Source organism: Atractosteus spatula, chromosome 4, assembly GCF_055471065.1.
Source record: "Atractosteus spatula isolate fAtrSpa1 chromosome 4, fAtrSpa1.hap1, whole genome shotgun sequence".
Classification (NCBI taxonomy): Eukaryota; Metazoa; Chordata; class Actinopteri; order Semionotiformes; family Lepisosteidae; genus Atractosteus; species Atractosteus spatula.
This window is the reverse complement of record NC_142709.1, coordinates 30,581,632-30,606,073: the sequence shown is the minus strand read 5'-3', so window position 1 is coordinate 30,606,073 and position 24,442 is coordinate 30,581,632. Positions and strand designations below refer to the sequence as shown.

Genomic DNA, 24,442 nt, shown 5'->3' with positions numbered 1-24,442 from the left:
ACGGGGATTCACTGAAACGCGTGACAGCAGCAAAACTGTAAAATTGTAACCTTATTCCTATTATAAAACACTACTATTGCTTTATTCACTGAGCTTTATTCTTTGATATAGACAAAGAGGTTTATTCTCCGTACAAATTATCCCAACAAGATTTTACAAAAATCTTTTTTCCCTAATTTCGTAGATTTTATCTATATATATAAACTGTATCTATACCATTACCAATTAACGAAGAAAGCGCGTCAGAGGCTAGAATCAATGGATTTGCAGTCCAAACTTATTTTTGCTGCTGCTGTGATATAATTCTTTATGATGCTGGTGATGTAATGATTTGCTGATGCGCAGTAACCCAAGCTAAAGGTTTCAAGGATTATGATTGTTTTAATACTGCATGAATATTTTTTTTTCAATTCTCTGTTTTTGAATCATTATATGTCAGGCATACGTCGCTGTCTTTAAAATGAAGTGTATTAGGGTTTCACGCGAAATTATCTTGTACTCGTAAAACTGTTTTTTAAAAAAACTTCTCCTTGCATATATGTAGCGTATAACATCGCATTTTTCCTGGATACGCAGTAAGAACATACAATGGTTTCATATCCCGGAGGAAGAGGAATCCTAAAAAGGCTCTGAATCTTATAAAAGCCCAGTTTTATCACAGTCCATGTCGTCCCGCGGTTGGAGAGATTTCTCTGGCTCTGCGGAGTGCTGGCAGTAATTCCCCAGAATGTTTTTATTTTTATTTAACGTCTTTCTTTGACTAAAGAGGAAAAAAAATATAGGGGCTATTTTACAGTTGTTCTAAAAGCCAGCGGGATACAGAAATAAAAGATTGAATGATTAGCATAAAATTTAATGGACTCGAAAGATATTAAAGCGAAATAAAAATCACTACAACTTGATGGAATTAGTTAAAGTATTATATAAACATATATATAGTACAGTATATACATATTTAAAAGTTTCTTATCGAAAAGTTGTGAATCTGCATTTCTGAGCGTCTTTTAATTAATTTAGTATGGGCTATTTTATTCCAGGTTGGGGACTTTATTTCGGTAATAGCAGTACCCTACTGAGACTAACGGTAGGGGTGGGGTAGGGGGAGGGACATTAATTACAATCACTTAATTATAACTTGAAGTTCCTTCAAAACTTTTAATTAACCGCGTATATACTCACCTTTGAAAGAAAGTTTAAGGTCAGTTCAGACAAGAAATATGCCAATCATAACGTTCTAATTTCTTGACAAAACTACAAGTCTCAAAATAATTAACAGTTCTCTTTCACAAATTTTTCAAACGTGAAAAAAGCTCCGTTTGAATCGGAGGAAACACTCCTTGTACTTATTTTCCTCTGTAAGCAATTATTTCTGATTCTGACTTAAAACTTAAAACATGACGCTCCAGTTTCCAATTCTGAGCTACAGGTAAAGTCGAAGTGTAAAGACACTATAGAAGCTAAAGCAGTTAGTGTATAGCATTCCATTTAATCACACGTAGAAAACATAAGGACACTAAAATAACTTTAATATTCTTTACCGTTTTACAGTGACGAGCTCACATTGATCTTTAACAAGTGTTAATGTGGGGTCCATGTGCAACGGCTTCAGAAGAGGTTGAAATGTGATGTACCAAATAAGACATTTGTAAACTAAGAAAGATCTTAATGATGAAAAAATCGATAGTTAAAAGATGTCTCCGACAAAAGCCTTGTCAGTTGTCTTTCAGAGTTTGATTTCTTCTTACGAGAGCACGAATTTGAGTTTTTACCTCTGTTGGACCATCGTGTAACCTCGAACAATCACCTCGTCTAGAAAGTCCAGGGTTTCAAAGCCGAATCTCCATATTTATACAATTTTATCTGCAATATACAAAACAAAATATTACCTACCAAATCGCTTTATATTTTATATAGGTTTATATGGGGTAATGACGCATAAAACGTATATTAGTCATTAATGTGTATAAGCAACAATTAGTGACATGTATATGCATATAAGCAACAATGAATATCTCATTTTCACTTTTCACAGTAGACGATTGATTTATTTTTTAACAGATTTTGTTGTTTCTAATGCAAATTTAGCTTAAACCCTGCATAAGTTAATAGACCTGCTTATAAACTGTTTGTAATATGCTACATTTTCTCTACAGCTAATTTATTCTGGTTCTCTGTGTTGTTTAATAAATGCCTATATTCCTACAACTTTATTTGATACATTTCAGTTTTCCCGATGTTATTCTGACATCCATAAACGCCGTGTTTATGTACAGTATAAGCTTACCTGATGTTAAACGGCCTAATCGCGGAACAATAAACAATAAACAAAAATCAAAAACGAAATATTAATCCGTTTTTTCCATTCGATAAACTTTACTGATTCATGAGAAGCTACGATGTAAAACAGAAACTGATGCATTATGTAACCTGTCCCAAATTAAATCATGAAAACATAAAAAAGCAAAACTTAAGAAAAAAAATCAGGTTTTAAAATGTAGCTACACTTTTATAGGTTTTTCTTAAACTATTTGAACACAGCTTATTTAATAGCAGTTATTTGCAACAAACATTAGCTTTTTTTAAGCAGCGCAAAAATTAGCCCCGTACCTCCCCCTTATTTAAAGATAACCCAAATTGTCGTTTTTAAAATTTAAAACTTTTCCAATTATATCTCATGCTCGTTTATTTACTTTTCCCCCTTAACATTAGTCTGATGTTTATTATTAATATTATTAAGAAAGAATAGCGGAACTCGAGAAATAACTCTGCGAATACACACATACTGTACACTCACCATATACTCACGTGCATGGATTCTTGTAATCGTTATTCATTTGTCTTTATAAACAATAGGACTGAACCCTTTTCATCATGTATTTTTTTATTTATTTTGTTTAGTAACACTTTTATCTTCCAATGACAGCTGCATTACTACTGTAAGGTCTTACGGGCAGCGGGAATCAAAGACAAACACTATAAAATGGTGTTGAGAGGTATTTTGGAGATTAGGACCTACATCTGCAGGTACGAATGAAAGGTCAAAGTGTCAACTGTCGTGGTACCCAGGCCAGTAATTCAAACCATAAACTATACATCCTAAACTTACTTACATAATAAATCAATCTTGGAAGCCAAACCCTCAGATGTTATGAGCTGTGACTAATCGGGTTTATTTATATTATTTTTAGACACCCTCTGTCTCTCAGTCCCTCTACAAACCACAAACTTATGTTAGGGCACCACAGCAAAGTACATACTTGCAGTAACAAAAAGACCATTTTCAGTCGGAGAATCTCCTCACAGACGTCATTTCACGGTGTGAAAGCTGAAGTTTTACAATAAACTTACTGAATTTACGTAAGTCATTGACTCTAAAACTATGCCATGAAACATTTTATCAAAGTTCCTATATACAAACGACCGAGTTACTGGACTTAAGTAAAGACAGTCATTATTATTATTGAATAGTCAAAAGGAGAAGGGTTGAAAATTCTTTCTGTAACATTCAAATAGTTTTAAATAATTTTGAAAGTCATTAGCTTTACAAAAACAACAAATAAAATCCAAATTACTCAATTTGCTCCACAAACAATGCTTCAGTTTTAATTTAAGATTGATTTAAATATATATATATAAATTAGCTTAAAGGAACTCCTACAATGGAAGCGTGCTTAATTCATTAACTTTAATGTATAGAAAAATACATTTAGTTTATATTACCCAAAATAGCTCTTTTCCAATTACAAAACCAACATTAATTGGTATTCATGAGAAAGAGTTCATCTTTTTATGTTTATCTTTCTTGATGGATCAATATCATAACAGCATGTGCCGGGAGCGAATAGGCATCGAAGCTCTGCGTGGCGCTGACCTTTCACTCTCTCCTTACAGGTCAAATAATTTTCATCCAAACAGGTCAGACAGCCACCATTTATCGCATGCCGCCCCAAAAACGTGCATAAAGGAAATTCGGTAGCCATGTTCACACGTAAGCAAGTACGTTCGGAAATTCACTGCTCTGAGCCGATCTACGTATGTTCGGTCCGAGCTCTCAAGCAAGCTGTGACACAACGCGACGAAATGAGTCTGAAAAAAACTGAGTCCAAAAACAATTACTAAGCAGACATGTACTCCGCTAGAGCAACTTGCATTATCCTCCAGTATATCCTGTTAATATCAAGCACAATCATCTACCATGAAACGACAAAATAATATTGTCTATATTACTAAAATAAATACCAAACTTTGAACAATTAGGATAAGAATTGTTTTGAAATACACATTCTCCTTCATTCTTCTGGCCAACACACGAGTCTTTATGTGAACTGGACGTCAAGAAGTTTTATACGTGTTATAAAAAGTTGTTCATTATTACTGTTGTTACTTCTATTATTGTGCTCAAAATTAAGACCTGCGAGTATCTCGAGACAGCTATGCTCAGTTTTAATGGTCATATACCTGTCACGTACTGTTGTCGTTTATGCAATTTACACTTGGCGATGAATGTAACAACTGCTTTAAAAAGGGACTTAATGCACAATGTGGCTTCTGTAAGGCTAACCACATTTACATGTGATAACACTAAACGAGTGTTTTGAGTTAAGGGAAGAAAATCTATTTTATTGCGTGGCGGTTGTTTCTTGGGTTTTGTGGTAATACATACTGCATAAGGCCAGCAACCCTTAAGAAAAATGTAAAGTTATATTTTGCATTGATATTCAAACTAAGCACTACGAGATACGATAATATGTTTACATTTTAACGGTTTTACAATATGTCTCATTTTTGAGGGGAGGACACGAAAGGTTTTAAATAACCCCTTTAAAACCAAAACAAATAAATAAAGCCAGGAAGCACGTTTGGTTTGGCTGGCAAGTACTCCGAAACGGTAGTTTGCATTATTTTCATTGAAGAGGGAATTGAACTTGGAGTCCAAATCACAGTCTCTCCTTCCAGTTAAAATCGCGGCCACACTTGAACGCCAGAAAGGCAGCTGAGCTTTTCACAGAATTTTGTCAATCTATCATTCCTTACTTCCTTCGAATGTAACCCCGGGGCGAATTTTCAATTTTTACACACCTACAGCAGCAGCGTCATAACAAATAAGATATCAGTATTATTAAGGCATACACATCTTTGCCTGTTTTCTTAGTATGTCTTTTCATTTTTTATATATGCAGTATAGCCATACACAAAGGCACTTATATTAGTCATTTCCATCATGTCAGGGCAGGGTTATATCAGAAATGAGTGTGGCAAAGAAGCATAGAACCGGTTGTGTTTGTTAACATGATACTCGTGCAAATATCTGCCTCTTGCCCTTTATACCATTTTAAAACATTCTGTTCTTGGTTACAACACCGATTACACCATGAAACCACAAACCCATGTATGATAAATAAAACCGTGACGTTTTAGACTGACAACTGAACATGAGCGAGAAAGCATTGTAGTAACAAGTCTGTCTACACACCTACTGCACAAAGTACAACTGCGTAACCCACAAGCAAACAAAAAAACAGTCCGCATGAAATAGAAAGCTATTTTCCTATAAATGACACAAAATGTTTCACTACAATGACGCATTATATGTGCATCCACGTTTAAAGGCAACGCTGCGTGCGCTCAGAACATGAGTGTTTTATCCGTAGTCAGAGTCAGGTTCAAGTTCATCTTTGCGCGGTTCTAAACCCTGTATTTTAACTGCAGCCTTAGAGGCCTAACATGCTGTAGAGGGTTTCGGTCTTAAACAATATTGAGTTCTCCAGTTGAGTATTTTGTACAGACAATAGGCTATCCATTTCGTCAAACCAGAAGTACATATATTATACTCAAGGAAATGCTGACCCCGGTCTTGCCTTTCCAAGCTCTGCTGGAGAAGACATTTAAGCTCCCGTGGCCTGATGTTGCGTCGCAAAGTCAGCCTTCGATGAACTGACAGGCGGTTTCTAAGACCACAGATAAAAACAGCAAACCAAATATATAAAAAATAACTCCAAATTAGAATTTAAGAATTAAGACCACTACAAGGCTAGACAAAAAACACCTCTACTTATTGTCTCACGGCTGGATACAACATTTCTCAGCTAGCTTGAGTATTTCTGGTTTCTCCGTGTGTATGTAAGTTTTTATTAGGCTAAAATTTCAATCTGCATCACATTGCAAATCACTACAGGTTTTGTTTTAATGAATTACATTGTTCCCCATTTTGTAGTCATGTCCTTTCGTCAGATCTGTAAACAAATTTACTGAGACCACTCCAGGAGCTATTAAATAGTTTTGTCTGTTCTCGATTCCAAGTTCAATAGTTTGTTGCACTGCAGTTTTGTTAGTTCTGCAGCCTACACTGGGAACGTCTTTATTCTTAAAGCTGTGTGTATGACCAAGATAAATCGCTATGATATTTTATATCAACGATATTTTATATTTTATGTCAACGACAAAGACGGTAATAAAACGCCCGAATGTTTCAGGACACTTCAATATTTCAATCCCTATTTCACCTTGTCAATTTTTAGCTCGCAAGATCACGGTTATTTATTTTAAAAGGTCTTTCCTAATTTGGCTTTGCTTTCCACTTTTCCTAATTAGAATCAACGCTCAGGATTAGAAAATTACAGATGTTTTTAATTTATGAATGAAATGTTCTCTGTAAAAAATATCGGTTTTCTATAGCGAATCTGTTCAATCCCTGGCGGATAAGAAAATTAGGAAAAATATAATCAAAAGGGAATTACCTGGATCTCGCGTGCGCTTATGAACTTTAAAACTTTGTACTAAAATCACTTCAGTTGATTTTGGGGGAAAAATGAAACCGCCTTTGCATTATGTTCAACTTTAAGTCCCGAGGTTTAAGTTATAATTAGGTTAACATGTAATTGAATATATGCGTGACGCCTACATTTACAATATGTTCCCCTTGTACTTAACGGATGCCTATTCCTGCATGTACAGGGTGTCATTTTTCACAATAGCTTCAAGAAATGAGTAAAGCAAAACGGAAAATAATTAAACACTTGCAACACATTTTTATTATATTTCTGTATGCAGTAAAACTCTTGAAACGTATCACAAGAAATGGAGAAAACAAGTTTTATACCTCAAAAAACAATTCCTGTTTAGCTCACAATTGTACATATTTATAGTTAAGAAACATTCTTTATAAATATTGTTTCATCTGTAGCAAGTAAATACCATAATTTAATTACAAATGGATAAATATGGTAGCGGATATTTACAAAAGGGTGTAGTTACAGAAAAATTAACGGCACAACGTTTAGATTCCCCACAATCTTCCAAATAGTTTTTCACAATTTGAACTTGCAAAGCACAAAACATCACAAGTGAAACCAGCTAACGAAAATATACATTCACAAGCAAACATTGTGTCTGATGGAGTTAACTGTTAACTTTGGCACTGTTTCCAGTTTATATAGTTGTATAGTTACAATCACGTTGTTTTATAATGGGATCACAATAGTCAACATCATAGTACAAAAGATTTTCCTGTTATTATTGTAATATGTGCACTAGTTTAAAAGTCCAGTTAGAGAAATAGCTACCATTGAAGGAACATCTATACACCAAAGATTGACAATTCACTACAGTCATGGGGTAGGAGGGGCATTTTTATTAGCGTAATTTTTACTGTCATTAGCCTTATTTACATTATATTGAAATTTTCCCAAATGATCTTTTTCCTCGGTCGATTATTGTATTCACAATACAAGTTTCCTGATTTCAATTATCGCATAATATGAAAGCGTCCATTATGTGTGACTCCTTTGTACAGGCGGCCCTTATATGTACACAAAGATGTTTTTCAAGTTCTGTCAAAATTGTTCTGGGCTTTGAAGACAGTCCTACACATACCATTCACTGAAATTGGACGAGAGGCTGGTATGGCCGTTGTTATTGTGTACTGCCGAAGCTGGCGACAGATTAGTGTTACTTTGGGTTTCAGTCGATGGGGAAACAAGGCCGGGCGGTGTAGACGATTCGTAGCCTGAACTCGCTGCTGGCGAAGAGTCTGAACCTTGAGGAGACGATTCGTGAACCTAGAAAAGCACAGATTACAATTCGAGTTAGAAAGTAACGGGGGAAAAATCAAAAGCTCGTTAAATCAAATAACGTCTTTGTGATTTAGGGATAATAAAAATGAGATCTACAGTATTTTAAATACCGAGTGACATTATACTCGTATACACAACGCACCGGTTCGAGAGATTAATATGGTTGTCATACACAACCACTATTTATGCCCTGCTCAATTCAATAAAGAGGGCCAAACGTGGAAGCTAGAAACCTTTCGAAGATGGTGATGTTAATTTTTTTCTTACCTTCATGTGCTTTCTTAGAGAGCTGGGGTGAGTGTAGGACTTGTCACACATTTTGCAAAGATACGGTTTATCTGAAGTGTGGACATGCATGTGCTTCTTCCGGTCACTGCTATTTGCAAAACGTCTGTCACAGCCTTCAAATTCACACTGGAAAGGTTTTTCACCTACAAAAAGAAGCAGAACAAAAAGGTCAAAATGTATTTAAATTACAAGTCGCAATAAATGGTGCCAATTAAAAAATTTAAGGCCGTAAAGAACCGTGCCGAATAAATTGCTGCCAACCGTACAACTGATAATTATGTGTATAAAATCTAAAATACCGTTAAATCAAATGGATATAGAACGTTCTGAAATAAATCAATAACGTTTAAAAGATGCCCCTATAGGATAATTCAGATTCCTGTTAGTCCACACGATCTTCCCTTAAACAATACTTGGAATGCACCTTTTACTTCCTTTTCAGATGAAAATTAACCTTAACACCTGAGGGTAGCGCCACCCAAAACGAACAAATCACATTTGTATTTGAAAACAAATTACTTCATCCCACACCGACAATTTTGGTCTAAAGTTTAAAAAAACCATATGGATGCTGAAATCAAAATTTAGCTGCTTAATTTCGAAAATGATGTCCAGATTAAAATTACTTTAATTCAACGAAAATAAATTATTCTTACGGAGTGTTTTAAAAGCTAATGTGCGCTATTCAGAAGGAAAGAATAAGAATTACATTAGCATTTAGATAATTTGAAACCTCTTCGCAAACTGAACGATTCTGCTAAATTTAAAACCGTAGTTATGGCTAGCCTGTCACCCACTGCAACGCAAGAAAACAAAAGGCCTCCAATTTCCTATTATTCCAGAAAGTAAACATCTCCTTAATTTTACAGTTAATAATTTAAAATAGCCGCACTAATAAAACGTAACTTTGGTGCTAGAACATGCCCATTACAAACGGATACATTCGTATGAAATGAGTATCAGGAATGATTTATTACTACTCCGCACGCGCGATTCGCTACAAACCCAGAGTCCTTAAATTGCCTTTGACCCGTTTTAAAGTTTATGAACCACAAACCCTCGACAGACTGTTACATAATTTAACAAACTGTTGCAAAACATTGCCCATTTATTCTAGGCTAGACAAGGCGTAATCCGAACTAGACATCCGTTTGTTTACCATTTTCAATCCAATTGAGTAAATCTACGCCTCGCAATCTGCCAGGGGGGAAAAAAACACATTTTTACTTATAACTAGACCTTAAAGTCGAAACATTCAATTACCCCATACTCCCATAACCACAATTGCTAGGCCGTTATCAATATAAGGATTTATATTTTCCTTCTGACAGCAAAGTTCGTTGCTTTCAACTTGTATCGCGAGGATGAAATATTTCTACACTCATTTTAAGTCGGTGCGGCTAAACGGTAAAGTAATGCAACGCGAAGAAAAAACGACAAAAAAAAGATGGTCAATATTTACCTGTATGTGTTCGCTTGTGTATCTTCAAGTTCTCCGACCGAGCGAAAACCTTGCCACATCCAGGGAATGGACAAGGAAACGGCTTCTCTCCCGTGTGGACTCGAATGTGATTGACCAATTTATATTTAGCTTTGAACGGTTTGCTTTCTCTTGGACATTCTTCCCAAAAGCAGATATGGTTGCTCTGCTCGGGTCCTCCGACGTGTTCCACCGACACATGAGTGACTAACTCGTGCATTGTGCTGAAAGTTTTATTGCAACTCTTCTTCGGGTTGCTCAGCTGCTCCGGGTCGATCCACTTGCAGATGAGCTCTTGTTTAATGCACTGCTGTCTCATATAGCGAAAGAAAGCGCCCGGGTGGTGGTGGTGAGCTGCCATATTCATACTCATGTTCATATTCATAGAACCATACTGATTGTGGAGTTGGGCTGCAGAGTAAGGGTCGGTCCTCGGGCTGGATACCTGGTGATATTGATCCGATCGCCCAAAAACCTCCCCCGGTAGTCCAAGACGCATTTGTCCATTCAAAACATTTGGAGAGCCGTGGGTTCCGTGCTGGTCGTGGATCCCAGGAAACAGTATGTGGCCTTGAGTGTCCGTATGGGAGTGATGAAGAGACCCCGCGGTGGGACCGAAAATAGCATGCTGGCTGGTCGCCGGAGAAGAGTCTCCGAAGCCGCGGCTGCGAAAGAGAAAGTCCCTTGTAGAGTTAAAAGGCGAACTCGCGTACGTGGTGACATGAGCTGCATGCGCGCCCAAAGCCGCGGCGGGGTAACCCGGAGCCTGTGAAGTGAAAGCGGAGCTCTGTCCAGGAGAGAGATCGTGGTTAAGTTTAAAAGCCCCCATATGAGCAGAATCAACAAAGCTATTCTGTGCTAAACTCAAGTCTCTGTCCTGCATTTCGCTTGCCGAGTGATGCCTGGCAAACGTGCCAACTCCCAATCCCGGGAACTGATGACCAGCGTCCAACAACATTCTCTCAGTCAATCGATAAGTGTTCTTCGAGCTAATAGCCAATTGGATATGGATATGCTATAGCAATGTTCGTATGGATTGTAGGTCAAAACTTCAAAGCAGCCTCCGAACTAGGAAAAAAAGTTTTTTTAAAAAAAACCCTAGCCTTTATGTGGAAGAGTCTCGCCTTCCCTAAGCGAAAAACGCCACATCAGGCGAAGTTCGTAGCGGTAGTCCTGTAGCTGAAAAACAACCTAGCGGTTCTCCTATTACGTACTGCTATATATTTTCATGTGGTAAAGTTACAAACTCAGAATCCCCATGAAAAGGTGTGGAAAGATCCCTTAGCGTCTTTTCTCCTTCCAAAATCTGTAGACACCAGCGATTCAGATACGAAGAGTTAAGAATCGTTTTACGAGATCTTCCTAACACGGAATGCTGGTCCTTGGTGCATCTCGGATTGTTGTTCCGATTGGTGTGTTTATTTCTCTCGTTTGTCTGTGTTTATTTCTGAGGGTCTCTTTCTCAGTGGACTGGCAGTTCCTCCTCTAACGCCCCTTTAACTGGAGCCCGGTCATTCATTCGCCGCTTTCTCATTGGTCACCGAGTCTCATCAATCCCAGGTACCCCTCCAATCCCAGGTACCCCCTCAGCCACTAATCGCAGTTCGCCATTTTCCACTCATAATTACCGCCTACTTTTTAGTAGGGGCTTGTAGGAGAAAGAAAGGGAAGAACACTATCGGTTATGATCTCTGAAAATCAGTTTTAAATTTTTGGTGCCACTGACAGCCTAACACTGCATTTAGAATCATTCTTGATTAGTTTTCCTCAGACCTGTTTATTACAATTATTACAATTTTCAAACTAAGAACCGGCTATAATATTGTGGGCTGTTCAATTAAAATACAACAGAACATATATCCAATGCTTGTCAAGAATAATGAAGGAATAGAGTACTTTTCAACACAATTTATTGACGTTAACTAAAATACACCGAGAATATGAATTGCAATAAAATGTCATAAGATGCGAAATGAAGTCATATTTTTTTAGGAAAAAACGGATATTTAGAGATTTTTATTTTATCCAGAATGACATGAACGGAAAATAATATTTATTTTTTACTTCAATTTAAAAAGAATGAACATTGTGACACTGGATTTTGAAATAATTATATATTTATGAAGAAAAGTGTAATGGGATTGACGAGTAAATATTTGGTACATCACTAGTAAAACGAACCTTAATATTCAAGCGTTTTAGTCCCCTTCATCCAAGCAAACGTTTTTAAATTGTTTGATCTAATTAAACTTATTTTGTTAAAAAATTGTACATATCGTTTTGCAATTCTTAAAAATAGCGAGCTACATCAGGCTACACAGATTTTTTTTCAGCGAACACTTAAAAATGTTTTTTTAATCAACGTAAACAAAAAAGTAAGGTAAATGCCAAGGCAAATAAATATAATAAATAAAGTTATAACGTAGTCTTACCTTAGACCCGTTGATTTATACTTCCTCTTCCATTAATGTACCATAAAGTCTTTCACACACAGACGCATGCATATAAGATGATCGGTCTAAAACACCTCATAATCTTTTTCAAAGGATGTTGCTCTCAGCATGTTGATTTTCAAAACTTCTGCATATAGTGGCATCAGATAGGTAGGTGATAGATACAGGCCTGTTTCACCTTTTGTAATCTTTGTTTGAAGAATTAAAATGCACCACAGCTTAACTTTAACACAATCAACACTATACGAAGCCCACAATTTTTACATATTTTGAAAAGCTTCGAGAACAACCTCCAGCTGTTAAGTTTGAAACCACACGTTTTCTCATATTAAAATTTGCATGTGCTCTCAATAATATGGAACGCCCCCCCTCCCTTAATCACTCCCACGTATTTAAAATAATTAAATTAGGCTGGTGTGTGTTGTGTTTTTGTGGGTGTTTGTTATGTAGGTATCACGCTGGAATGTTATGTTCGAGCGCATTCAATTCACAAACTTTTAAAACCATACCCGACTGCTACGCTTGCGAACAAAAGCATCTCGCTTCAACCTCTCCTGTAAAACCTCAAGTTTTGAAAACGTTTACGTACACTTACTTTCTGTGATTTTCGCGTCCTGCACGTTATCCTCCCAGACCAAAATTAACTTGTCCCAACCGCTTCAAACCGTTTTCCCCTTTAGCAGTAATCTGCCAGAGGCAAAAAGAAAGGCAAAAACATGAAAACTTTGCAATACTCTCTCCCCCAGTCTGAAGCCCCGCAGTCTGGACATTCTGTACTATTCTTTCAGGACTCTAGTTCTACCCTCTCTGCAGGAATCATAGGAGCTGATCCAAGTTCAAAGCCACGTCTGCCGACCCCTCTAAGAAGTGTTTTATTTCACTGGAAAACCGCAAAACCCCTTTCCCCTATGTCACTGGGTAGAGGGGGGAAAAGACTGTGAGAGAAAGAAAACGCAAATGCTCTAAAAGCTTTGGCTAGAAATTCTCATTTCACCACAGCTTCCTGGAAAATGGCAGTTAAACCGTTGTTGAAAACGAGCATTTCAACAGGTTACAGAAGGCCTATACAGTTCCAACAACAGAGACAAGAGGAAAAGACACTCATTTGACCGGTAAATAATTTAAAAAACGTAACGTCTTCTACCGCTAGAATATTTAATTTAAGATTACACGCATGAAATATCCATTCTAAACGATTCACTGTTTTTTTAAGGACTAAACCGTATTTAGTGGAATGTTTCTTTTTTAAAATCTGTTAAGCTTTTTCATAAAATATGAGATTTGATTAGTGTGTTAATTTTAAAATCTAGGGGACAAGGTCGCCTCTTGCTACAGATTCGTAAAGCTGAGGCAGAAGTGACCGGGAAGAGTCAGCTGTAACTCAAGTCTAGCGCAGAAACTCATAAATTCGACAAGATCATCAACAAGCTTGTGCATTGCAGTTTACTTTGATTCCAGCGACCTTGGGTACTTCAAGGGCGCGCGACCTACGACCCGTGAAGGACCACATATGTTGTCTTGCAGGTTTCCTCGGGCAAACAAACCGTTTAACAAAACCTCATTGTATAAGAAAGTTGTATTACGAATTCAGATAGACACGGTGTTCCATACCGATGGGTAGAAAACTTAAATCTGGAAAGTATTCTTGGAAAACAAGAGGATGTTATTTTAAAGAAACCCCGTATTATGCTGTATTGTTAAGGTTATTGTGCGAATAAGCCCTGAAGACTCAACCCGGTTGCTGAGCCCTTATTTGTAGACTATAGAACATATTTATGTATATGTTAAGATTGTCCAAATCTGCAATACCCTTTAGCCTAACCTAATTTTTTTAAATAATTGATAACGTAAAATGTTTTACTTATACCAGTCACGATCTCATGATGTCTTGCTTAAGAGAAAAACTCAAAGTGGAAAAAGACGTCGCAGGTGTCCTTTGCACGACGTTTTATAAATACTGAATTTCAGGTGGGAAGATGCAATGAAGAAGACAATACATTTCAAAATAGAATCCAGTGCATAGTCAGAAAGAAATTATTTAATAGTATGTATTTCAAGGAGCACGTAGTCTATACAGAGGAACACGTGTGTGGCACACAGCAGCCAAAGATGGACATCATGATGTATGACCCGGTATAAACGTTGAGCTAGCTTCCAGTATGGAAAATGATAAAACAATTTTCCATACTGAGTAGGTGAAATAGTAAAGCAGGTAAGCCTACTAAGTGAACATTAATTACCTATATATATTCAAAGACTCGAGTATTTGTTCAATAATTAAAGATGGGCACTCATGCGTGTGGAAACGTGGCTTACGAAATAAGACTGTAGAGGCTACAGACCTCTGCAGCGCTTTAATGATGACTTCGATATGGTCATGTTTTGTGTTTCCTATGACGCATTCATACAGAAAGTGAAACAACTAAAAAAACGAGTGTCGGAACACGGAAAACACAACAAACCTCAAAACATATCAAATTACATGGTTTTAAGTTATGAGATTGTGTAAATTTCGCATCTGGTGTGATTGTGTTGCTCTTTTGTTTTACGCATTGTATTACCCAATGGCTCTATAATATTTATACATTATATTTTTCATAATAGTCAAATTGTACACAGTGTATTAATGTAGAACTGGAGTTAAGACCCATATTAAAGCAGAAATAATTTGTTTCAATATAAATGTGGAAGACGAATAATCAGCTTAAAAAGTAAGATATCACTGATACAACGCAACGCTAAAAAATTACCTACCTACTGAGATGAGGTCCTTTACTTTCTTTGTAAAAAATGTCCCTTAATAATACATGCGTCTAAGTATGCATAGTAAGTTTACAATACATTTTCCAAGACACATATTTATTTTCATGTGTGGATGTAGTTTAGGTCACATGTATTTGAATTCCAGTCAAGTATGTAACTAAGGTGCAGTTAAGTATTTTTTTCCACATAACGGACTTGGGGTGTGATACAATGTTATATATATACATATAGAAAGAAAATTAAATTCGTTAAAACACTGAAAATAAAAATCCGCTGGCTGAATAAATATCGAGCTACTCAGACATTATCTGACCACTGTATACTTGATAGTTATGACTGATAATAGCTATTCATCTGTTCGCGCACACTTTTTATAGATGTAGGCCTAGGTACACATATTGTAAAATGTAAAATCAAATATTTTTTAGAATTAAACTTAGCTGAAATCTTATTGTAATTTGTGTTGATTGTATTCTGTCTGAGAACATAAAGCGTTGCGAGAATTAACAGGAATTTGTAAAGCATTGCTTAAGTATTTGTAATCTGTTGCATATCTTTAATTCTCAAAGGCCTAATTCCCAAACCTTGTATGTATTCTATAGGCCTTGTATGTATATGGTATGAATTTAACATTTATTTTCCTGGAGAATGTGTACATTAGTGTTCAACACTCTAAACCCGATCCCACCCATAAACGGTTTTGTTTTGTCGACTATTATGAATCGATTCTAGAGGTGTCTTTGAATTAAGACATATTAAATCGATGACAGATACACATCACGCTGTGTTTAACAAGGATTCTACAAGGAGGCGTGTGCTGATACCATAAAGCCGGGCAATACTCAGGTTTACAAGTTTTGCCTCAGCATTCATGCATAAAGTAATAAACTCGCCCTAGAAGTACAACATAAAAAAACTAGCATTTCAGAAGAAAAATAAATATGGTTTTCAGAGACAATGACTTTCTGCACAAATACTTAAAAGTAAAAGGTGCTGATTCGCATGTAGCAACATACGATAAATAGTTCTGTTTTCTGAATGAATGGGCAGATGGGACCTGTACGCTAAGTTAGACTGGAGCTTTAAGATAAGGCTTCGTATAAAATCATATCTACACCACACTTTGCAATTCTTCGATATGTTTACAAATGTTTGTTTTTGTATTTCTTTCTCTTTCCTTGAAACATCAATGAGACTGTATGAGGTCCAAACAGAGCATTTTGGTAGCTGGAATGGAATCACCTTGAGTAACAAAACGAAATATATAAACACACTTTCCCCAGTTCCCCGTTGATTTTCTTCTTCGATTCTCGAGATCAAATGCAGGAATTTACCTACAACGTTCTACAGGTCATAACATTTAATTTTCTACATAAAAGCTGAAGTGCGAAAATCCCGTTTATGTCTCGAATCAGCAGCTCTCCTGTTATTTGCTATTACTTTTCACATTATTTTAAACAGGTGTAGACGCCCCCTTTTCAAGTTATTTATTTTACACAAATAAATAAGATCATATTTATCTAAATAATTATCACCATAATTATCTAAAGGTTTTTTCAGGTGTTATTTTCCCCTGCAATAAGCTTTGAACTTCGGGATATATTTAAAAGTATTCCCCCAGATGTACACATATCGCTTAGGTATTATAAACCTAAGGTAATTTACTCTTCTTTGCAGGTTTGTCTAGATTTACAGATTTTCTAAAGATACAAATACAATTCTTAAATCTTACAAACCACTCTGCTACGCCTAACCTCCACAAAAGTAAAACGTTTTCCGTATTTGTTAACAGTGTTGTTTAATTGATTATATGATTTTGTAAAAGCCCGAAACAAAGATCTGTTTCAGAAACAGTGAATTTTACAAGTTCGTCGTCACTCAGAAGCTGAGCAAATTATTATATGATTCAGAATGCTATCCTTAGATATGTGAAACGATGTCGTCCACAACCTCGTGTTTATTTGACTGTACTTATGCATAGCATATATGTGCATATATATGTTCACATACTACCTGTTTTTTAAAAAAATAAAGATTCTGCTTCTGAATGCTGTACTTCATTTTAAGATTTGTATCTTGTATCAAAACAAATATACAGTACGATAATACAGCTCTAAGAAAGACCGTTTACTGATGTGAGATTCAGTGGGCCACTAAATATTTTCAAATTTACTGAAATATATTAATGTTCACGCACCGCATTTTTAATCTTTGGGCCTTAATGTAATTGTATTTCTATAGCCTGCTTTTCTGCAGTCAGTAGGCAAAATAAAGGGGTAAACGCAAACATGAAGATTAGAATTTCATTTCTAGTTACACGCCCTATTTGTAAATCTTTGATTACATCCATGTGTGCGACTATCAGCGAAAAGAAAAACACACAGATTTGCCGCTAACTTTGCGAGTACAACTTTTTTGAAACAACAGTGAGGAAGAGAGTGAGGGGGCGGATCCCTGCTGTGCCTCTGCGCTGAAAGGCAGCCAATCGCTTCGTTCTCCTAACTGCCAGTCACCGAAATCCGTCCAATACCCGCAGTGCCATTTCTAAACTCTATTCCCCACTGTGTCTTCCAACTGTTGTATGTTCTGCCAATCGCTTGAGGACAGAGTGGGAAAAGGAACAAGCAGAGTTAGAGGCAGGACAAAAGAAGTTATAGAGACCGCTATATACATATATATTAATGTTTTGGAAGGCGTGTAGTGGGGAAAAACAATACCAGTGAGTGTGGATGGACTTGACTGTGTAGTTATGGAGCCCCCTTTGAGCAAGAGGAATCCGGCGCTAAGATTAGCGGATTTGGCAGCGACTCAACCCCTTCCTCATCAGAATATGACAGGCTTCCCGGGGATAGGGGGGCATCACCCTCACTCTCACCATGCCCACCTCCACCCTGGGGAGATGGGCAACGACCCTGGAGTGGCACTCACTCCATTTGGACCTGAGCACATGGCACAGACAAATGCTCTCAAACTTAGTCCATCTCAGCCCATTCAAAGCCACCCTGAAGCCCAGACCGCGGCATCTTTCGCTTCTGCACAGACTACAGTTGGCTTCCCCGCGGCTCACCCCCACTCAGGCTACACAACCAGCAGGGACTACATCCTCAGGAGAGAGCTTTCAGCCTCTGCTATGCATGCACTTGGCGACCAGCATAGTTCCGCCTCCTCCCCTCATCACCATGGCATGTTTATTTCCCCAACAGGTGCTTACGGGCACTCGGAAGGTGGTGCCCATCCACTTTTTTCTGGACTTCACGAACAAGCTGCCCCAGGTGCCCATCACCACGCTCTCAACGGGCAGATGCGTTTGGGTCTTCCGGGGGACATTTATGGCAGGCCAGAGCACTTCGGTCACAGGCCAGAGCACTACGGACCTTCTTCCCTCCACAGCTACAACTCCATGAACTTAAATGTGAACATCGCGGCAGGTCCTCACGGAGCCGCGGGGGCGTTTTTGAGGTACATGAGGCAGCCCATCAAGCAAGAGTTAATCTGCAAATGGATTGACCAAGAACAAACTTCAAAGAAGCCCTGCTCCAAAACTTTCAGCACCATGCACGAGCTGGTTAACCATGTCACGGTGGAACACGTCGGGGGACCAGAGCAGAGCAGTCACGTTTGTTTCTGGGAGGAATGTCCAAGAGAAGGAAAAGCTTTTAAGGCGAAGTACAAACTGATAAATCACATCCGAGTTCACACGGGAGAAAAGCCCTTTCCTTGTCCTTTCCCTGGCTGTGGAAAAGTGTTTGCTCGCTCGGAAAACCTCAAGATACACAAGAGGACACACACAGGTCAGTATATTTGCGCTCCGGCAGCTTTCACTTTTTCAGGCAAAGAAAAATTCAACTAAATCTCAGAGTAAAACAAAAATTGGCCTACACGCACACGCTGGATTGTGTGAATGAAAGTTGTTTTTAAGTTTATTTTGAAGGCGATCTATTTTCCAGACTGTTTCGTTTTTCTCTTCATGAAACCGACTCCCACTTTTTATATGTATTCTGACGTAAGAAGAGAACAGAATCAGAGGAAAGTGTATAAACCCAGCGTATTTTCGAATCTGAAGAGACCGTTGCGTTATCTTTATTTATTTATTTTACTTTATTCTGAATGGCACAAACAGCCAGGAAACAAGTCGAGATCACAGCTGCTAAGTTTTATTTCTTTGCGACACTGTACGCGAAGCGTGAGATATGCGAGTCTAGTCAGAATTTATCGCTACGGACGGATATTATTCCTTGGAGAATGTTTAGGTACTTACGGCTTACTTAATTGTTCGGATGATTTATTGTTTTATCACTGCAAGGCAGTCGTATAAGCGAATTTACCAATTGACTCCTTTATGCCTTATGTTAAAGCAAACAAGCCTCCGAAAATTAAATATTTAGAGGAAAAACGGAACCGGAAAAAAAGATTAATGTTCACTTTTCCCAAAGGTCTGCATTTTTTATATTAGATTTTGATTTAAAACAACAATCAAAACATAATTAATAATAATTAATGTTCTTTGTGAATAACATTGTCATATACATAAAAACTCCCTAAACACTTAAATGTAGGCTACTATTATGGACGATTTAGAGTGTTTTCCGCCAGAAATCTCCGTCGTGAATCAAATTCACAGCCCCTCAGTGGCCTGCAAGTCGGATTCATTTCAGGCCTTTAAGAGGTATAGATGTTTACAATTGTTTATAATCTTTATGTTTACATAATTTATAGCAAGACTTAATGAAATAAAAAACCCGAAATATCGAAGTCGAATAACTGGATTAAGGTTTAATGTAACCATGCACAGGGCTGGTACCGTGCTACATTAAATACCCTAGATGAACTTTTGTTTCGTGCAATAAAGTAGCTAGACTAGACAGCGAATAGTCTGCTGTTGGGTGAACGTGGCGTTGCAGAGCGGCCTATTTTATGAACCAAGTTGTTTTCCTCATCTCAGCTCACGCAAAAACCAACACGGCAATCAGAGCATGTCAGTGTCTTTGCTCGAAACGCGTACAGTGCTGCAGAAATCCCAGTTCCCTGCAGTAGACGCTGAAAGTAGCACTTTGGGAAAGCAGCTTAGCTTTTGCAGCGTAAACAAGCTACTGAGGGTGAATGAGATTTGCTTTCGACTTTATTGTACTGGGAATAGACTTTGTTATTTATTTTTTTTCTTAGTTCTGCATGGAACAGCTTAAAGCTTCCTGTTTTGTCAAGAAGCGTCTATGTCATTCTCGGACAGTCTGAGGACCACATGTCTTTTTGACACCGTATTCAGAAGCGACCAGTCATTGTTCTGACACACATTGTGTCATGTCACCAGAAAGTTACATTAAAACGACAATACAGTTGAAATTTGGACATTTAAACTTCCATGGAGACTCGTCCGAGCCCGCATATTAGTTTGCTTTTGTGCTCTGTGCTTTATCTATTTTGATCCTTTTTACTCCTGTTCCTTCTGAAACACAATGAACTCTAAACTTACCATCGAATTTGTATCGATTTAAATCTTTTAATGCAAAACCGAGGAAGATACAGTGGCGCATTGCAGTGAATTATTTTCTATAGTGTCTTGTCATAATAATACATTAGCAGGATATGAAAAAAAAACAATATTCTACTTATTGTTTTAATTGCGTTGGTGCCGTTTTATTATCAACTCAGATAAACGTGGGCAAATTGATTATATTCGGAAGAAAACCAAAACAGGTTATCTGGTTATTTGTGTGGAAAAGCGGAGGAGTGGGTAGAATGAAGAGCGTGCTGATGGCATTGGAAAGGACTGAAGAAGGTAGAAGCATTTAATAACGCAAGCTAAAATGTTTTTACACTGGAAGTGTAAGACACGAAAGCAAAGCTTTCTACGCTCTGCGATTGTCTCCGCACACCAGAAACACGCGGTTATGTCCAACATAGGGATTGCATGTAAAGAAGTGTCATACGATTAAGGTATGCCAAACAGGAAAAGCCCGAGGGTGCGCTGACAACCACACTATCAGTTAAACAGCTCATGAAACAATTATGCTGGAAGTGTTATGGGTTTTAAAGCATAGAAGCAGTAGATGGAATGTGTGGGACGGCGCAATACCAGACACAGATATGTAATGCTAGTTTTAATGATGTACCAACCATTTCGTACTAAATTAAAAATTTTCTGTTCTAATTATTAAAATTAATAACTTCATCAATTAATAATGAAATTATTGTTGTTAATTGTTTTAATGATTCCCTTTGGAAGTTTGGCGAACCACGGACATGCCTGGAAGAAACTCAAATTACATGTCCTTGATAACGTTTCTAAGCTCCAATTTAAACGGTTTTTCTTTACATTAGGCGAGAAGAGAAGAGATCTGACCGTTTGAACCGTGGAATTGAATTCCATTTGCTTTAACGAACTTCCAAGCATTTAAACAGATTGAGTTTAAAAGTGGAAAGAGTCTTTCTCCAGAAGATGTTGGGGGCTGGGAGGAGGCATTCCAATATGATCATGTTTGTAATACAGCGTTGAGACACTCCTTGCAACGAATCCTCCTCTTCTGGTCTGGTGGGAGATGTGCTAGCCAGTAAACTATACATGCTCTTGTTCTGCATATGCAATCAATTGCTCAAAACCTTGGAGCCTTCTGGTTCTAAGCACATTGGGGGTTCTGAAGAAAGCACGAGCAAATGGCCTAGAAACACCTGTTATTCCATAGCTACAAATGTGCCCACCCATTTATTAACACAACCATTCAAAAACATTGCGTAGTCAATTCTCCAGGGCTGTGGTGTTGGTAAGTGCAGCTGACACACAAGAATTCCAGTTTCCATAGTACAGCAGTGGGTAGGTGATATCAATATATTTGTTGAAAGAATGGGAACTAAGAACAGGTTTTAACAGGAGGTCTTACCAATATCCATTAAAAAGTGGACCCAAGTAGAGTGCAGCCATGCTTTGCACCTTTAATTTGGCTTCTTCTATGCAGGTCATAGCATTGACTCTGTTTCTGATGATTGTAATAAGATGTTAAAGGAAACCTTTGGGGTCCTAATGCCAAATGGGTTTTGTGTTTGTTTTTGGGTTTTTTTAGGGGAGAAGCCATTCAAATGTGAGTTTGACGGCTGCGACAGGAAATTTGCCAACAGCAGTGACAGGAAGAAGCACTCTCACGTCCACACGAGTGACAAGCCTTACTACTGCAAAGTAAGAGGCTGTGACAAGTCGTACACGCACCCCAGCTCCTTGAGGAAGCACATGAAGGTTCACTGCAAGTCCCCCCCGCCTCCTCCTGCCAACACCGGCTCCGCGTACCAGGCTGCGTCGAATACACTCGGAGCTCCCCTCTCCCCGACCTCCGAGCCACCGAGGAGTCGATCGACAACCCTCTCGCCTCAGGTTACCAACCTCAACGAGTGGTACGTGTGCCAGGGAAGCGGAGGGCCGAACAACCTCCACACCCCTCCCAGTGACGTGCCAACTTCAGACTCCGAGGACGAGGACTCTTACAGAAGCACAGATCCAAGGACAATGCTCTGATGTTGACATTCCCTGAACAACACAATAAACTTTTTATTGATGTTATCCTGTTTCATAAAACTGTGGCCAGTAAGTGGGGATTACCTATAAGCATATCAGCCTGCAGGGTGGTGGATCGGAGGAGACCGATAAGAGGACGCAGAATGGTGAAGCAAAAAAAACAAACAAATTCACACTTTGAAACCCCCCCCGCCCGCCCCCTTAAGACACAAACTGTTTTAATTTCCAATATTCCCAGAAGTACTTTTCGTGTTTTTTACTTCCTTTGGAAAAAAAAAAGACCGATCTTGTTCGTGAAAGGCTTGTAGTGAACAATGGGAGCTAATTGTGTTGATGATAATGCCGTTTGAAAAATAAGATGCATTGAATAAGAACGCTGGGTTCCAAATATCACACCCCCTTCTCCGGTAATTCATCTTTCTCAGAAGGATTCACTTTCAGAAATATAGTTGATGAACACCAAAAACTATGACTACAAAAATATTTCTAATCAAAATTCTAATAAACATGAGTAATAAGTTAAATGATGTGTCTATATATACAGTATATAATATATATATCATACCTACGTTCTGTAATGGTGTGTACATATACATGACCACAAGAATAAAGTGGTGTGTCTTAGTCTAACTAACATGATTCAGTCATCACTGATTAATGGTGTTACGATGACATTGTCCATATGATGTCATCATACTCTGTCACAAACCTTCAAAATCTAACCTGTCCAATCCATCAGTGTCTAATCTGTCCACAGCACAATAAGTACAGAGAATCTTAATAGACCAGTGTCATTTATTCAATTATCATTTAATTCCTTTGCATTAATGTCACTTAGAGCAGCAAATTATTTAGAGAATCCTAGATCATTTTAAAGGTGAAATCGTCTGAGAACATTCCATGCAATATTTAAATTATTTTACACAGAAAAAAATAAATAATTGTGAATATTATGGCGAAGTCGCCATTCTATTTTGTTTCATCGATAGGAAAGCGTTAAGGCCTGTTGCGATAAAAGGAAGAAACACAAGGGGTACAGCCGTTGTTGAAACGTGCCCAATAATTACGCTTAGATGACAGTTGTATTTACAAGATATACACAGATATATTTTATGAAGAAAAAAATAGCATCAAATATACAAACTCGTTAAAGAGTACTAATTTGTCCTTTGAGACCCTAAAGATGTAAAATTGACAGGCCTATCCCTGACGGATTTGTATATAATTGTATTGTTGGCCGTGGGTGTTATAGTCTTTGCTACAGTTAATTAATGTTGCTGTTGTTTTGTAAATTGTAATTTATTTGCTCTCGTAATATTGTTCTAAAATTACAGATACACCAAAGAATAATAATATTAATTTTGGTGAGACGTCGTGATGTTTTTTTTTGTCTTTTTTACGTGTTCTGTAAAAGAATATTATCTTTTTACTTGAATGAGCTGTAATGTGAAAAGCAACTCGCATGCCCAGTGTAGTAGTGGCGTAATGACTTCGTATATCGTCGAGGTGCATGGCACTGTGGATTTTGAAAGAAAAAAAATGAACCAGCTCTGATTGTGGAGGTCTGTGATGTTTGTGGTAAAAGATGACAACGTGGTAAACTTGAATAAAATGGAATCAGACACTTAAAAATAAAAAAAACTTGTTTTTCATACATTGTCAGTTTAAATACCGTTTCGCTAAACCATCTTCAAATGATTCAGTTAATGGAAAACTATTAAGTCTCAAATTGCATTAGTTATTCGCCTTGTTGCCATTCAGATATATTGCCCGTTACTTAAAGTAACACTTGTGGTGACCTACAACATTAGAAAACTCGAAAACCAGTCACTTCTGGAATGAAAACGCCTTAATGTAATTATATGAATATGTTTAATACGTATAT

At 37.6% G+C, this 24,442-nt stretch overlaps 2 protein-coding genes across 3 annotated transcripts; one reads left to right on the top strand and one right to left on the bottom strand.

Moving 5' to 3' along the window:
• Positions 1 to 1,793: 1,793 nt before the first annotated feature.
• zic2a (zic family member 2 (odd-paired homolog, Drosophila), a) lies at positions 1,794 to 11,488 on the bottom strand. Of its 2 annotated transcripts, XM_088913844.1 has the most exons (4): positions 9,823 to 11,312; positions 8,340 to 8,503; positions 7,873 to 8,057; positions 1,794 to 1,860 (listed from the first exon to the last, which is right to left on the bottom strand). In XM_088913844.1, coding segments are annotated over exons 1-4 (1,326 nt in total). In that variant the 5' UTR covers positions 10,799 to 11,312; the 3' UTR covers positions 1,794 to 1,859. The 2 variants fall into 2 exon arrangements, with proteins under 2 accessions (XP_088769970.1, XP_088769969.1); XM_088913843.1 differs by lacking the exon at positions 1,794 to 1,860 and having other exon boundaries at positions 7,009 to 8,057; positions 9,823 to 11,488.
• A 6,174-nt stretch (positions 11,489 to 17,662) lies between these two features.
• zic5 (Zic family zinc finger 5) lies at positions 17,663 to 24,198 on the top strand. The gene is made up of 2 exons (XM_088913842.1): positions 17,663 to 18,847; positions 22,112 to 24,198. Exons 1-2 carry the CDS (start codon positions 17,806 to 17,808, stop codon positions 22,555 to 22,557), a joined length of 1,488 nt encoding a protein of 495 aa, XP_088769968.1. The 5' UTR covers positions 17,663 to 17,805; the 3' UTR covers positions 22,558 to 24,198.
• The last annotated feature ends 244 nt before the right edge of the window (positions 24,199 to 24,442 follow it).